At 36.8% G+C, this 16,189-nt stretch overlaps 3 protein-coding genes across 7 annotated transcripts in view; 1 reads left to right on the top strand and 2 right to left on the bottom strand.

Moving 5' to 3' along the window:
* Positions 1-423: 423 nt before the first annotated feature.
* LOC105185046 (fumarylacetoacetate hydrolase domain-containing protein 2A) lies at positions 424-10,925 on the bottom strand. Of its 2 annotated transcripts, XM_011144263.2 has the most exons (7): positions 10,673-10,925; positions 5,800-5,961; positions 5,155-5,190; positions 2,285-2,501; positions 1,602-1,936; positions 1,446-1,533; positions 424-1,077 (listed from the first exon to the last, which is right to left on the bottom strand). In XM_011144263.2, the coding sequence occupies exons 1-7, from the start codon at positions 10,813-10,815 to the stop codon at positions 1,015-1,017; spliced, it is 1,044 nt and encodes a 347-aa protein (XP_011142565.1). In that variant the 5' UTR covers positions 10,816-10,925; the 3' UTR covers positions 424-1,014. The 2 variants fall into 2 exon arrangements, with proteins under 2 accessions (XP_011142565.1, XP_011142567.1); XM_011144265.2 differs by lacking the exon at positions 5,155-5,190.
* Positions 10,926-11,591: 666 nt separating this feature from the next.
* mRpL35 (mitochondrial ribosomal protein L35) lies at positions 11,592-12,957 on the bottom strand. The gene is made up of 4 exons (XM_011144256.3): positions 12,860-12,957; positions 12,268-12,427; positions 12,046-12,183; positions 11,592-11,898 (listed from the first exon to the last, which is right to left on the bottom strand). The coding sequence occupies exons 1-4, from the start codon at positions 12,888-12,890 to the stop codon at positions 11,667-11,669; spliced, it is 561 nt and encodes a 186-aa protein (XP_011142558.1). The 5' UTR covers positions 12,891-12,957; the 3' UTR covers positions 11,592-11,666.
* Mitofilin (inner membrane mitochondrial protein mitofilin) overlaps positions 12,596-16,189 on the top strand; it is a 71,904-nt gene continuing 68,310 nt past the window's right edge. Inside the window, exons 1-9 of one of the 4 annotated variants that reach the window (XM_011144258.3) lie at positions 12,596-13,028; positions 13,417-13,502; positions 13,939-14,007; positions 14,179-14,394; positions 14,470-14,552; positions 14,723-14,821; positions 14,900-15,107; positions 15,190-15,601; positions 15,723-15,857. In XM_011144258.3, coding sequence (XP_011142560.1) covers positions 12,984-13,028; positions 13,417-13,502; positions 13,939-14,007; positions 14,179-14,394; positions 14,470-14,552; positions 14,723-14,821; positions 14,900-15,107; positions 15,190-15,601; positions 15,723-15,857 — 1,353 coding nt within the window. In that variant the 5' untranslated portion in view covers positions 12,596-12,983. The remainder of the gene's footprint in view (positions 13,029-13,416; positions 13,503-13,938; positions 14,008-14,178; positions 14,395-14,469; positions 14,553-14,722; positions 14,822-14,899; positions 15,108-15,189; positions 15,602-15,722; positions 15,858-16,189) is intronic. The other 3 variants (XM_011144259.3, XM_011144260.2, XM_011144261.2) reach the window with 3 other exon arrangements.

The following is a 16,189-nucleotide window of genomic DNA, read 5'->3' on the forward strand; positions in this document are numbered from 1 at the left end:
GCAGCTGCTCAGGGCAGCGATCATGAATTTTTTCCCTAGCGTGAATGTATATATGTATATATGTTGTTATATCTCTATTTGTTATATCTATATTGTATATTTTATCTCGTTTTTCCGTTCAGTGCTCTAATCTATCATATAAAGATATTGAAAAAAGCTAAGTACTTGATAATTAATCACAGTTGTTGATTTGTAACTCAAGTAGCGCAAGATGTCTGTTCCATCGTTAAAATTGTACAGGAAGTTAGAAAGGGGATAAAACATCTGTCATAAAAACAGTTTCATTTTAATTATTGAAGTACATAAAATACATAACACATAAAAAATTAGCGTTGCTGTGCTATCTGTAGGAGTGTTTATGCTCTGGGTGAAGAAGGGCGACGCCGTTTCCGGCATAAATATTTATGTAATCTCGTTGTTATCATCGATATCATCCCAACAATTTAAATTAGAGCTTTAAGATTCATCTAGATGTAACATCATTAACTAATATCCGATTATTCAGATAGTCGTTAAATGTTACCTTTAAAATTTTTATTATCTGAGGATTCAGATATTCCAAAAGTAATCGAAAATAATAAATTCAAATCCGAATCCAAGTTTGCAGTGGACTCAAGCAAAATGCACATTTGCATTACAGATTTCTAAAAAAAGTGGACAGTCAATTTCATTAAAAATTTTTAGCGACTAATAATATTTTAGCGATTAATAATAAAAATTTATTGTATTAATAATAACTTTGAATATTCAATTTATCCAAATAGTGAGGTTTTGAGTTTTCATTGGAGCTGATTTCGGATAATTAAATATCTGAATATTTGAAAGTATTCCTATTTTCGATTATTTCTGTCAACATATCGTCTACATTAGGTTCTGATATGGTCCTTAAAATGATTCAACGTTATTACAAATATCCATTGCAGGAGGAACGTAGTTCCAGTCTTATGAAAATCTTTTTGTGAAAAAGCCGTTTTTTCAACACAATGTAAGAAATTGCATGTTCCGTTTCTTACATTAGATTACTTTGTTTCTGAGGCGTCCTAAACTTTCAATCTCGGTTTCCAGTACATCTCCGCGCTAATAAGATATGCAATCAAAAATGTAATGAGTATATTATTCAATGTTAGATTAATCAGAAAGTTTAGTTTTTATCTGACAATTTTAAGTTTGTGAATCAAATTTAATGTATGGAATTCAATCGAAATTAATTAATTGTTCATCAAATAATCGAAGTTATCGTTTCTATAACAGTACATGATATACAGATAAATCAACACTGTTACATGTGACATCATTTATCGGAAATTAAACCAAACTTTTTGATTGATCCAATGTATCATATTATTTTTTCAAACACAAATTATATATTAAGCTTAACAATAAATCTTATTTTACACAAATATATTACTACTATATGCATAACTATAATGCTAACAAAGACATACCTGCAGATATTCTGGTGGGTTGCGTGCGTATCCTATACCAGCAGGAGTGCCGGTAAGAATCACATCACCTGGCAGCAACGTCATAAATCTGAAAATGTTCAATCGATTAATAGCCCGTTGTATTTCTCGATCTGTCAGTTTGTCAAATATACGAACTGCGAAAGATAAACGACTATGTCATGGGGTTTAAAGATGAGTTCGCTAGTGTTGCCGTTCTGCTTCAGATTGCCGTTCACCCATGTTTTCACAGATAAATTGTTGATGTCACAGATTGATTCCTTAGTGACAACTGCCGGACCTAAGGGACAAAACGTATCCATCGCTTTGCCGAGAAGGAATTGCCCACCGTTACGCTTAGACTTCTGCCAATCCCGTGCCGTCACGTCTTGCGCTACCGTGTATCCAAATATACAGTCCTCGACCTGGTCATTATTAAGGCTTTTGCACTTTTTGCCGATTACTATCGCCAGCTCGGCCTCCCAGTCGATTTTCTGTAATTCCAAAACTCATCAGTCAAGTGCACAATTTTTTCAATGCCTAATATGACGTCGTTATCATCTCCTACCTCACGTCCACTGAGAAGCTACATCAACGAGGTAACGGTGATTAATGGAAATACGACGAGCACACGAATAAAATTTACACCGTTAATTGGTATTCGAGCGGCAGACGTAGAAAAAACGGCTCGTGAACGAATAGTATAGTAGTGTGTATTTATTATGCTCGATCGGAACAGAATGAAACTAGTGGTCGTGACGTAATCGCGCAAACTATTTTCAAGATCTCCGTGTCTGCCGATAAGCGACTTATGATGATGTTCTGTCGTAATCTCGACTTACGTCAGAGATCTGCGGTAACAGAATGTTATCGCACGGTCCAATGATGTTGCTGGGGAATTTACTAAAGACCACCGGAGTTTCGGGAATCGACATCCCTTGCTCCTCACAATGACCGCTATAATTGAGACCGATGCAGGCAAGTTTGTCCATGCGCGTGACTGGTGCGAGAAAATTCACGTCGGCCTCGGGTATGATGCTCCGTCCTTCAGCGATTATTCTGTAACCATCGTGTTAGACTTCAGTATCCTGCGAAATAAGCCTCGTTGATTACGTAATCGGAGTTAGTGAACGCATTCGCACACGCAAGGCCTGGTTAGATATCTTCCTCTTCTTCTTTTTTTTTCTTTATTCACCGCGAGGGAAGTGTGCGAATCTCCCTCATGAAGCTTTGCGGTGTTGAAGCAGACAAGAAGGGGCGCAGACACAGTTGTATGGTCGAGGATAAGAGAGGGAGGAGGATCGAAGTTATTATTATACTTGCATAAGTGGTTTGTATGTTGTGTTACGTAAGTATGGTAAGTTAATGTTGCTCGTGTCTGTTAGGTGGCATGCAGTTTTACGTGCAGTGAACGAGTTCCAACAGAAAAAAGTTATCTTGAAATGGTACGTGCATAATGGAGCGAGTTAATTACTTTCCGCATTCTAATCTCTCGCGGTTAATCTCTCTCGCCGATAATTCCGTATCGCCAATCGATACAGGTAAACCTGTATCGCGTATTAGTCACATCGCTGTTCATGGTTTTTGATCACAACGTGTAGTTTTCTATGACGTGTTTCCTTTCCCCTGACGCCCCCTTCACGGGCGTCGAATTATATAATAGATATATCGTGAGTGAGGCTCACATATTGTGACATAATGATGACAAATATGTACGTATATAAAAGATTTCTTCTCCACTTAATTCGAATCCTCAAATTATCTCAGCGCGTGTTATGATCGTGTTATGAAATAATCAAATCTTCTCTGCGACTCTTTTTTTCTAATCGCAAAATATTAATGTTTTAATAATTGGGTATACACTGACATTTTTATGGACAATATTTATTACAACTTTGTGAATTGTAATTCCTGATTCTGTGTGGCTCGACGACGGTTATATAATTTTTTTTCCTTCCATGCGTCTCTCTTTTTCCTCTATCTGTTCTTCAATTCATCTTATGACTTTCAAATTGCGTCGTATCCATAAAATCTTTTATCTGTATCCATAAAAAGTGTTAATTTGTTAATAATTCGTTGTGTCAACCAAGATTTGCACAATTTCTTATAACATATCAATCTTAAAATATCGAAATTTTTATAATTTTAAGAAATTGAAAACGGTAGTTTTTGCATGATTTATTAAGTCATTATGTAACATACATACAAGATATAAGAAAACATAGAAACAACATGAAACATTTACGAAACAGACTTCACATGCTCATCTAAACAAAATAATTTTTATGTAAAAAAATTTTTATATAAATACATCCTGTGAAGTCATCGCGCGTTTCAGACATTGTAATATATTACAATGAACAAAAGCAATACCACACAAATGAATGTTGCATTAACGTAAATCAATTAACATTTTCGCCACATGTCCCAGATACGTTTGTCGATCGCATAGTGTGTTATCGATCGATAAACCATCAAACCACATTCGATAAATCTTTAATTCTTTAAACAAGAGATAGTAAAAAAAGACATTTCTCATGTACAGCTTAACAAATGCATATGAATCCCATTCAACGGAGCACGCACTTAAATTTTCAACCGAACTAAAGCAGCTTGAAAGTTCGCCAATTGGCAGCAGGACAAGGCGCCGGCTTGAGTTAGTATCAACAACTGCGTCTGATCGAATTAGTTGCAATGATAGGGCCCGATTGTCGAATCTCGCGCGAGACGCGAGAAGATGCAATGGAATGTAGCAGGCACAAGCGTGAAAAATGTATGAGATAAAAGCCGGTGAGGCGATTAAAATAGCGTTCGCAAGATTTAAACGAGAACGATAAGAGTTGAGAGTGACAGGAAACATGCGACGATGATTTATAAAATGTAGCGTGAATGTGACACGCGGCAATTTTCTACGGATGAAACTAATTTACGAACATATATATACATATACATGTCTACACGTTTATTGTATACGTCAGGTTTTCCAATTATTATTCAGATGTCTGAGAAAAAGTATATAAATCGTCACTAATGTCCTTGGATACGTTTAAAGCTGATATTTTCGCTCGATGAATGTCTGCGTGTGATATTTTTCTATTAATTAATTGCAATATAATCGTGAAAACAGTATTCGAAATAATTGATAACGCGATGGAGGTTATCTTATCGGTGATTAAAATATCACCATTACGTAAACCACTGTCATAATTTATTAATTACATTTTAGGAAAGAAAAACCGACAATGATAATCGTTCTCGCATAAAAAAGTCTTTACTGCCGATATAAAATACCGAGCAGGAAAAATTAATATAAATTATTCACTAAGGATGCGATTACTCGATGCATTGGGATCGTGAACATTCGAGCATCTCAGACAGATATATTTTTAAAACCTCACAACTCGATTGTGCAGAAAAAAAGAAACAGTTGATATTCATTTAAATACTTAACAAAACTGGGACTTTCATAACGAATTATTATTTTCGAATTGTATGATACTGATAAGACTGCCGATAATTTATAGCCGAGATAAGTGAATCCGTTTCGTATTTATCGAAGGTGTGTAGTTCAATGCTAACGCTAAAAAAGGTTGCACATCACACACACACGCATGTGCAGGTGTGAGCGAGTATATACGAACGATTGAAAGGGAAGACAAAAGGGAGAAAAGAAACTACTTTCTCACACGAATCGAGTACCGAAAACACCAACCTCTCTACAGCCCTCCTTAGATCGATATCGTCTTTCCTGGTGAAACAAATGTTCGTAATCATCAGATCGGGCAATCTTTTTTTTCTTTACTATACCATCTTCTTAAAACATCACATTATTACACTACATTACGTATATTTCAAGATTATCACTCTGAGAAAAAGCTTTCGCAAAGTCAAAGCAAGTCAGTTGCAAAATAAAATAAAAATCAACGACATATGAAATACGACATGTTTCACCTTCTTTAAAGTTCAGGTCATAAAATCTGAAGAAAATTGTACTTAAACGCGATTACGAAATTTAAGTGCAATGTAATTTCCCCCCATTTCTCTCCCCGATGCTCTTAATATCATATTGTTAACAAGATGGTGCTTTATAACCCTAGACATGTGTCATGGGGAAAGACTGTCATAATAACTTATAATAAGACTGTCATGTAAGTCATAATTAAAGTGATCATAAAAAAGCGATAGCCGCTGCTAGTTTCAGCGGAATTACAACTTAAATATTTCCTCTCTCAGCGATCATCGCGTTACTATCTTCCACGCGTATTTTTGTATAATTAACCGACTGACGGATCAAAACAGCGAAAAAAGCAAAGCTGAGCTGGCTATTATGGTCGCTTTTTCTCTCGTCACCACCTACCTCTTGGCCGTTTTGAGTAGATCGTCACCGCCCTCTAGGAATTTCTTCAGCGTGTTCGGGATTCGCGAGTCGACCGCTGACACGGCGATGATGTCGCCACCCTGCTTTAGCTGAACACCGAGGTGCTGCGGACCCCCATTTTTGAATGTGAATTGAACGAACCTGCAAAGAAATCAGTGCCTTGTTATCGAGCGATATACATAATAACCGAGTTTCTACATCGCGTGTGGCCTAATTTTCTACATATAGCTTGTTTTCTTTTTTATACATTCGTGTTTATCACGGAAGCTCGCTTTATCAAAATCTCAGAATTAAAAAAAAATGCAAGCGATGATATATTGTTATACATGTGAAACATATGTTCTTATAACATATGAACGTTACATGTTATATTATTATTTTTAAATTATTTATACTATAACATTTTTATAATAATTACAATAAAATTAACGTATTCTGATGATATCGAAATAGCAAGATGACATTACCAACGCATTGATGATGTCTTTAGCCTCGATAAAATATCACTAATATGCTATTTAATATCATATTATAACAAAATATTTGAGTGTTTCCATTTTTTAATTATATAGCACCAACTGGAAGTGTTGAGGAAACACAATTATGTACAAACAGATATTAAAATTACAAAGCTGTAACTACTGTAACATATTTTTTACATAATTTTATTCTGACGTTATGTAACAGCGACTAAATATCTTGACTGAATTTAATAATTTTCACTCTACACAATTAAAAAATAACTTAATAAACAAAATATATAACTAATATATAACCAATATTATATATTGTAAATTACAAGCAATAATTGAACATTTCTCGCAATATTATTAAAATTGCAAACGGATGTTAGAATGCTAAATATTTACTTATTTGATAAGAATAATAACATTTTGAAATATGTGGAATAGTCTTCGTTAAAAAAGATACAGAAGACGTAGAAGTTTCATGACCTCATCAATCATTAATATCCCATATAACATACGAACGTCCAATGGACGTCCAGTGGACGTTCGAATTTGGACTTCGGGATGTCCATAAGACGTCCAAAAAAAATCCGACGGATGTTCATAAGACATCCAGGATGTCCGTTTTTCAATTCTAGACGTCCATAGAATATCCAAACCAAGGATCTAAAATGGACATCATTCTCAATTCTCCAGTATTCGTAATTATTAGCAAAATAAACATTCAAAAATACGTAAAAGAAAGGTTTATTAACAACAATAAAATTCTGAAATGCAAAAGATATTATTTATTTTTATATCAATATATAAAATTTAATTTCAAAATTATTAAATTAACAAAAGTTAGGGCACTATTATAGTAATATATTCTTGATAGTAAATAAAGTAAAAAAATCTAATACTATTTTTTCTTTCGACGAATAGTTGGCGAGATATCGTAAGTTAAATGTTTAAAAAGTTATCAAATTTTTTTTATACATTTTTTATACATATTAGGCAAATAAAAAATGTTTCAGACACAAGTTGTTAAAATTAATTGGTAGAAAAAGAAAATATAATAAAAAATTGGGCTTTCTATTTTAAAAAATTAAATTAACCTTCAACTGACCTTGAAAATGCCCTCCAAATAAAAAACTGATAATGCCATTCTCTTTTCCCTTCGAAATTATGGAACACATGTTTTAGCTTTTTTTAATATCTTTTATAGTTTTCGAGATTTTTTACCTGTTACATTTGAAATTTTGCACCCTGTATACATACTGTTTATATATATACATACTGTTTATATATATACATACTGTATATATACAAATGAAATCTAAACAAACCTTAAAGCACACTTAGTGCACATTAGTTTTAATTTAATTAGTGCAAGCAATCAAATTCACTATAAAAATTTTTGGATAGTGACCATTGACGTCCAACATTGGACATCTTATGGATGTTCTAATATGGACGTTTTAATGAGTCCAAAATCAGATATACGATGGACGTCCATTTCACGTTCATGGACGTGCGGACGTAAAATGGACATAAAATGGACGTCCATAGGACATCTTGTGCTATCTGGGATATTCTGCACATGTATGCCATAATTCCTAGCTTTGCTCAATATTTAATCGACGATGATGTTAAATCAGCCCGATCAAACGAGACGATCAAACAGTCAAATGATCTTTCGTTCCAAATATTAGGAATATTAGTATCAGAAAATTAGCAGCTGTGAGTATATAGCATTCGATAAATCATAGCGACATTTTCGTATTTCGCAATCTTAAGCACCTTACAGCGAAGATCGCATGTATCCTTATTTGTTTACAGCGCGATTTTGCGAGCCAAGTGACAAGACAAATCTACGTCGCCATCGCTAATCACCGCTACATACGAGATACATACGATATTAGTTTCTCCGGCGATTAGTAATTTACTCGTGCTTCGAATATTTCGTACTTACCGTACTCATCGTAGTCATACTTGACGCAAGAATAAAACTGCCATACGCGTTTGGAAAGACACTATTAGCGTTACCAACGCAAACGCTACCAAAACTGTTCTTCGTGGAGCCATTAGACCTGTTTCCAAAACTGTTTCGGAAATTTTGGTTATAAGGTTGGTAGACCTTAAACCAACTTTGATATGCCCCGTAATTCCATTTAGCTGATCACGTTTGGACGTTCACAGTCATGTATTATTTCTGTTTACAAATATAGTTTCGTTTATACTTATTATCTTGATAATTGATCGGCTGATCGACTACGGAACGTACCTAAGTTAATAGTTCAAAGCCTACCAATCTTAAAACCAAAATTTCCGACTCGTTTCGGAACAGATTTAATAACGTAATTGTGGTAGTGAATTTCACGAATACGAGCAATAGCGTAACGTTAGAATTACCGCGTCACGCCGTTATATCCTTGTTTTTACATTAATGTTTTCCAGATACGGCGAACGCTAAGGTCCCTGGATAATGTTAACGTTATTGGGAAGTTTTTGCAATACCGTCTCTCAGATATGGTAAATGTAAATCGTAAATGCTATTGATTGCGTACATTGCGACATTGTTTCTGAGCGAATAACGTTCACGATTTACGTTTACCGTATCTGAGAAACAGTATTGCAAAAATTCCCTATTGAGTCGAAAAACGAAATTGTGCATACGTATCATTCATCGTAACGCTAAGATAACGAGCAACGTTATCTTCTTTCTGAAAGAATAATTTTCAGGAAACTTTTTATAAATTTACAAATAACGTTATTTAGTTAGCCTGTTATCTACTCAGCGTTGGACGATATGCATGCGCAGTTTAGTTTTTAGATCTAATAATATTAGCGTTACCCAATACGACTTTTTATTACTTTATCGTAATCTGAGAAACGTTATTGCAAAATTCCTCATTTGATAACCTAGAACTTACTTGCGCTCTAAGGATCAATTGCTCCAACTTCGTGGTAAGTTAACTAATAGTTAAATCATATCTCTGTTTTTGTCTAAGTTGAAGGAAAAACGAAGACAAACATATGTAAGCAGACAATGGCGATAACACAAAAACAAACGGTAAATGCGTGCGGAGACGGGTCAGCGAAAGCGAAACACATTTCGGCGTGACTCTCGCCTGCAAAAAGAGCGTTGCGAGACAACGGTCTCGCGCTGTTGTTTAGTTTTGTGATGACGAGCGTGTCCTAAGCTAAAGGAGACGTGGACCAATGGAGAGTTGCGGAATAATAAGATATAATCGTTGTAATCTTGGGGCGAAGAAGGAAGCTTTCGAACGTTTGGAAAAACCACGCTTACGCTTTGTAATAATTATACATCTAATCTTAGAGCCCTTTGTTTTTCGTTTCCCGATCTGCGATCTTTATAATTCTTTCCTTCCCCTTTCCTTTACTCGCCGTTCATCGAAAACCCGCCTTCAGTTTTATACGCCCGCGTTTACACATATGATTTAACTATCAGTTAACTTACCAAGAAGTTGGAACAACCGGCCCTAAAAGCACCAGTTGAGAGTTGCAATTTAAATTTCTCTTTAGTTTCAACAGCCTGAAACTTTACTTTCGCGGAACACTGGCCATTACATAAATAGTAAAATGGTAAATACGATGTTACGTAGATACCATTGACATGCAATGACGTACAGTGATATGCAGTTCACGTTCTGGAGCGTTCACGGAGCTTACAAACGCTGAAGGTCACTTTTACCAAGCTGCAGTTAAAATTAACCGTTTTATTAACCTTGCAGGACCCTCGAAATTGCTGCTTTATCCTTCATTTTCTATTTCTATTTACAGTGGTTTCGGTTGAAATCCTGCAAGGTTACTAAGAGGTTATTTAACTACAACTTGGTAAAAGTGGCCTTTACGCTACCAATGCTACTATCTTCGAAGGAACAGCGTTGATAGCGCGTAATTACAGCGCACAACGCTAATATTATTAATATGATAGCATTCGTTAACGTCTAGCTCGGTAAACAGCCTGCAAATAGCGCTAATATGCCTGAAGAACGCACCTACAGCGCGATTCTTTCACTCGTTATTGGAGTTAACGACACTTTCGTTATCGTTGCGCAGCTTTTGTATACCGTAGAAAAGCTGCGCAACGATAACGAAACTGTCGTTAACTCCAATAACGAGTTAAAGAATCGCACCACTGAGAGGATAAGCAAACTATTGAACCATCGAAATAGCGGAATCGAACCGTATATGGAGCGACCATATTTGATAAAAGTTGAAATACCGCGGAACCAGACCGCATGTTGTAACGTTTACAACAGATTTATAATTTCGCTCCGTCGTCGAGAGCACGTCGACAGAATTCAACGACCGAGATACAAATCGCACGAGCAACGGCGTCCATTTCTTACTACGGTCCTGAGGCCGGTTGTGCTTACCTCATATCGAGCGTACTGCTCACGGAGAAATTTCTGCCGACAATATTGCTGGTGAGATGAGTACTGCGCTCGCTTTTGCCGTACGAGTTTCTGAACGCCAGACAAGCTCTCCCGAGCAGACGTAATTTTCCGCGATAAGGCATCTTGGCGCCGATGGAGTGGGATGCGTGTTGATAAGTCGAGCAAAAAGAAATACAAATAGATCGCTGGGGTATCGTAACAACCTCGCGAGCACACCTCACGAAGGACGAAGCACGACTAAAGATATTGGCGCCTCTCTCGAGCGCCGCGTGCGATTGCTGGGGGGAGGGGGTCACATGTGACCCGTTATTAGAAAGTGATTTCCCTTTCAAAATGTTGGGCGATTTCAAGTCGCAGACAAATAAAAGCGAACATTATATCTCATGAATTATAGGATGACTTCTTGCAGTTTCGACATGTAGGTTTCGACATGCAGGTCGACATGATTATTTGTTCATGAAAAATGTTGAAAAGAAATGCTTGGATCGTTGCGTTTAATCTCACTGGTTTAATCTCATAGATATTCATTATCGTGAGTTGTTTCGTATTTTTCCTACCTGCGTAATGATAACATGACGATAGCCATTCTAACTGTTCTTTTAACTGCTATTAAAAGTTACAAAATAGATCTATCAATGTTGGTCGAGTCCGCGCCTAAATTTGCACGTACAATATTTGCACTTAAATTTGTAGAAAAATATTCACATATTTCAAACTGCTGCCTCAGCAGTCAATAAGTGTTAAGTCACAGATTCAAATACACAGATTTAAATCGCAGATTAACATACCATATCTTTGCAAATTGAGAGATGTTTCATAACATATTTGTTATTATTGAAACATTGTAGATTTGATGTAATATAAAGCTTGATTAAATAAGAATACACAATTTATGTAGGTAACTTGAGCTTTAATGGTTTTTCAACTGAAACATAAAATAAAGTTACTTCTAATAATTAATACATAAAATAGATTAAGGTAATGGCTTCTTTCTGGTGATGAAAAATTCTTCTCGGTTATGATACGGATTATAGGGGTCATCAACGTAGAACCGTGGCCTGCGCCAGTATTTGGTTACCATTTTGTCTAATAACGAAGATTGGGTAGCATTAACGAAAACATGCTCTCGCAATCTCTTCTTTCTAGCGGCTGATTTGCGCCACAGGTGCTTGTGACGGCCTGACTTTGTTCTAATCCATATACCCCTATAAAATTTTTATTTAATTTATTCCCCACTTAATTAACTAAATTTCCAAGATTCATTATTCGTAACTCGCCAATTAAAATTATTTGTTAGATTTAGTAGTTCTTAAAATTACTATATTGTATTTAGTATATCCTTAAAATATTACCAGTTTAGCCTATAAAAACGTTTTATAACTGCCTTTACAGTTTTTCTCTTTCCTTTTGTCAAAGAAAACTTGATCACTGTTCTCACTGGTATGTTAACGGGTTGTACTGGCATAGGAGGACAATTTTTTGTCACATGACTGAAACATATTATTATAAGTTATTCACATATTACTCACACTACATGTTCCATCATTAAAATTATCAGCAATATTTTATATTACTTCAACAATGTTTTGTGTTGCACAGGCCCAACAGTGGCCCACTTCTGAATGATAGTTGACAATGCTCCAAATCCTCTATATTGTGTGTAATTTGTAATGGAATTATACGTGAAATTTGCAATAGAATTTGTCATATTTGTATTTGCTGCTCTTGCTGCACCTAAAATAATATCAGCACACTTAATTACAGGACAAACATTTTTGTTCTATGATTGTCGTTTCTTAATATTCAAGTTTCTTTTTAAACACCGTTTAATCCTGCATGAATCCAGGCTTATCTATAAAATAGGAATACAAAAACAGATTGAAATCAAAACGATTCTCGATGCTGCCGCTAGTTTGCAAACTTCAAGCAGAAAATCATATTGAAAAGCGCGCTCGCATCCGAATTCCGGACCGTTCCCTATGTCAAATATCATGACGATGTTGTTACAGCGAACATAACCTCCAAAACCCACAATTCTCATCTCTTTCACCCGTAAGAACTACAGAATCGCGACGAATTATGGTTCGTCGCGAAATCGCGTCGTGATAGTTCCTCGAGATGCGTTAACCGATCACGGAGTCGACCTCGGGACACACATAAACCCACCTCGCAGCGCAGCGCTCACCACACGTAACATCCTTCTTTTCGCGCAGTTCCGCTCGGTCGGTGACCAGCTGTTTGGGCCGTCGTTCCCTTTTTCCCGCTGGCAGTCTAACCGGCCGCTCGAAAGATGTTCCGAATTGGATTAAAATTTCCGTGCAATGGTCTGAATCGGGTACGTAGAGCGTGCGAAAGAAGTTGCGAGTTGTGTTCAATCGTTCACGCTATGCCTCCGGGAAATTATTAAGCAAAGTCGCCGAGGAAGAACGTCGCTCACGAGACGAGATGGTCGCACTGTGTCACATTGTTCTCGATTTATCGCGGCGACGTCTGTTCGGACGGTTCCTTCTGCTGCGTCGGCCGTCGCACATCGACGCGAGTACAATGAAGAAAGCCAGGATACCGTACGTCGCAACGACGACGTCGTGCTCGAGAATCCCCAGTGAAAACATTCAGTTGCGGGCGACGTCTCTCCTCGCGGCTTCGTGCATGTGACAAAGATGGCTCGATTTTAAGAGCTTACATAATTCCAGGAACTTTGACCGTCATTGTTGCCCTTTCAGATAAAAAAACACGGCTGCTCCAGGTTATACTTGACGGCCAGGTGCTATGAGACGCGGGCGCACGTTAAATACGAGCCGGACGGAAGGTGAGCGCTCGGAGGAGCGTTAATGTTTTGCCCAATGACAGACTCCATCGTTTGTCAGAAGTGTTAATATATGGCCAACGTGTGGAAGATGTTTAAAGAGGGATGATACTTGATGTTTTATTAACTTCAAAATGCAATCGGTGTGATTTGTTTGGGCTATTTACGGGTGTCAGTGCAAGCTTTTGTGGGTTTTATTGCAACTCGATGAGGTTAGGTGTGTGATGAGGTTTTAAAAACAAAAATTGTAGTAATTTTATCAGTTACACACTCTGTCACCATATATTCTTGCTTTTACTGTTATTATTTTTTATACTACATTAAGAACTAAAATATTATTACAATTAGGTAGTATGTGAATGTAAGGACAAGCAACAGATCATTTTACAAAATTATTGTGTATTATATTTGGCTTTATTATATTTTTCTTTTTTTTTAGGCTGGGCAAGGATGTCAGACTTATGTCCAGACTTACTGGACCTAAGTATTCAACTGCACCGCCAAGAAGGTAGTCAAAATAAAAACCTGAAAAAGTTTAGAATGTTATATAATGAACAAATATATTACTATTCTCTATTTACTGCATGATACAATCTTTTGGCTGTGTATTACTCAACAAGAACTTTGACTACTGTAAATAAATCAATTCTGATTAACTTTTATGTATGTGTTTTAACAGTGAGAAGAGCAAAGTAGCGTCGAAAGCGTTGATAACTCTAGGAGCTGTAACAATAGGTAGCTTAGGAATATTAACGTATGCAAAAAACAACCCAGAAACTCGTGCTACTCTTGAAGGATGGATTCCTGGTACAGACAAAGCTATTCGGATTATCTTTCAAGAAGATGCTACCTATTTCGACCTTATATTTATATTTTTTGCGACATTGAAGCAGACGTAAGAAGATACATTTTATATATTATTAATCATAATGGCTAATTTATTTTTTTTTATATAAACATCTTTTTACAGGATAATGGACATGCTCTTCAAAAGTGGCTCTTCAGAACCAGGTCAGAAAAGACTAGATAGCATAAAACTTACTGATTACATACGTGAGTCCCAATCCATAACTCCTATCTTATATATATCTTCATACTTAATCCTTTAGCACCTAAGTCCTTTCTATGATTTCTTACAATCTGATGTAATAGAGCATAGTTGATTACTAAACTGTATATTTTGCAATATCTTTAATAATATTATTCATATGTGTATACTATAGCACCCACGCTAGTTTCTAAGCCATTAGTCAAGAATAAGGAAATACTTGACCAAAATAAGGAGACTCGTATTAATACAGAGGAGGTGAAAGTTGATGTCGGTATGTTGTATGTGTTCTCTACGTCACTTTGCGTGCAGTTACTGATGCTGTGATAATTAAATTTGTTTTTTTTTATAGTGGTTGAGAAAACATCGCCTCCTAAAAATGTGTCCAAAGAGTCGATCTCACAAAGTCTCGTTGAGCTAGAAACTTCTTGCAGCGAAGTTGGTTCTAAAGCTATTGCGGCCTACCGCAAGGCAACGAATGCAATTGGGGAATACAATCGCGATGTCGCCCAAGTGATCGAGAGTAATAGCAGTGCAGTAAGCGAAGTTGTTTGGCAAAGGTGATCTTTGTTATGCTTACGCAATCGTGTCATGCTTCATTTCTGTATCGATTATGTAATTGGATTTGCGGCGGTTGTGTAGGTTAAAAGAGGCAACGGAGAAGAAGAAAGAGGCGATGCAAGAGATGGAGAGGCATGCGGAAGATGCGTTGGATTCGCTCAAGCGTATGTATAACAAGATCGACGAGACCGTGTTGGACGCGCCGGCTCACATGAAAACTGCCACCCGACGAAACGTTAAGAAGATCCTAGATGACGTGGACGAGGCCAAGAGGAAGTACAAGGATGAGATACATAACAATAATATCACCGAGCGCTATTGGAAGCAGATTAAGTTAGCGCGGGAGAACTTCAACGAAGAATTGAAAATCCTATTTCCCAGTTTAAATATACACGAGAAGAAACTATCCATCAGCGAGGAAGCGTTCGACATATTCGTCCTGTATATGTATCACAAAGTCAACAACCTGCAGCAGGAGTTGGAGAAACTAAGGGTGCGTTATCGATTTATCCGACCGGAATCTCATAATGTACAAATTGTACCTCTGGTATACTATAAAACGATTGTCATCGACACGCGATGTGTCCTCATAATTAAACAGTATTCTCTTGCAGACAATCAGTGAAACCAAAATAAAATCGGCACTAAGAGCGTCGGGCGAGAATGCGAGTGAGGAACAATTGGAAGCGCTGGTTTCTCTCGCGGTGAACGAAGAGAAGCTCATCCTTCAAGAAGAACAGGAGAAAATGGTAGGATGTTATTTTCCTTTTCCATACATTTTGCGCCTGAAATTTAAATCGTGGACATGATTTTTTGTCTCTCACGATTATTAAATCCGTTTTCATTTGCGGCCATAATAGGATGTGTTATTTTATTGTACATTATAAACGCTAATTCGTTTATAATGTACGCGCACAATACGGGTGCGATGAAGAAAGGAAGAAAAGCCTTTCCACTCCACTCGTATACGATTCAGATAGCTTCAAAGCGCGCGTGAATCATACGTCGGCCGGTATCTGCGTGCTTTTATGCGCCTATCCTTTTTTGTCCCTTTCTCCCGACGTATCGAGCGAATACGGAT

This window comes from Harpegnathos saltator, unplaced genomic scaffold, assembly GCF_003227715.2.
Source record: "Harpegnathos saltator strain DR-91 unplaced genomic scaffold, Hsal_v8.6 scaffold265, whole genome shotgun sequence".
NCBI classification, from domain to species: domain Eukaryota; kingdom Metazoa; phylum Arthropoda; class Insecta; order Hymenoptera; family Formicidae; genus Harpegnathos; species Harpegnathos saltator.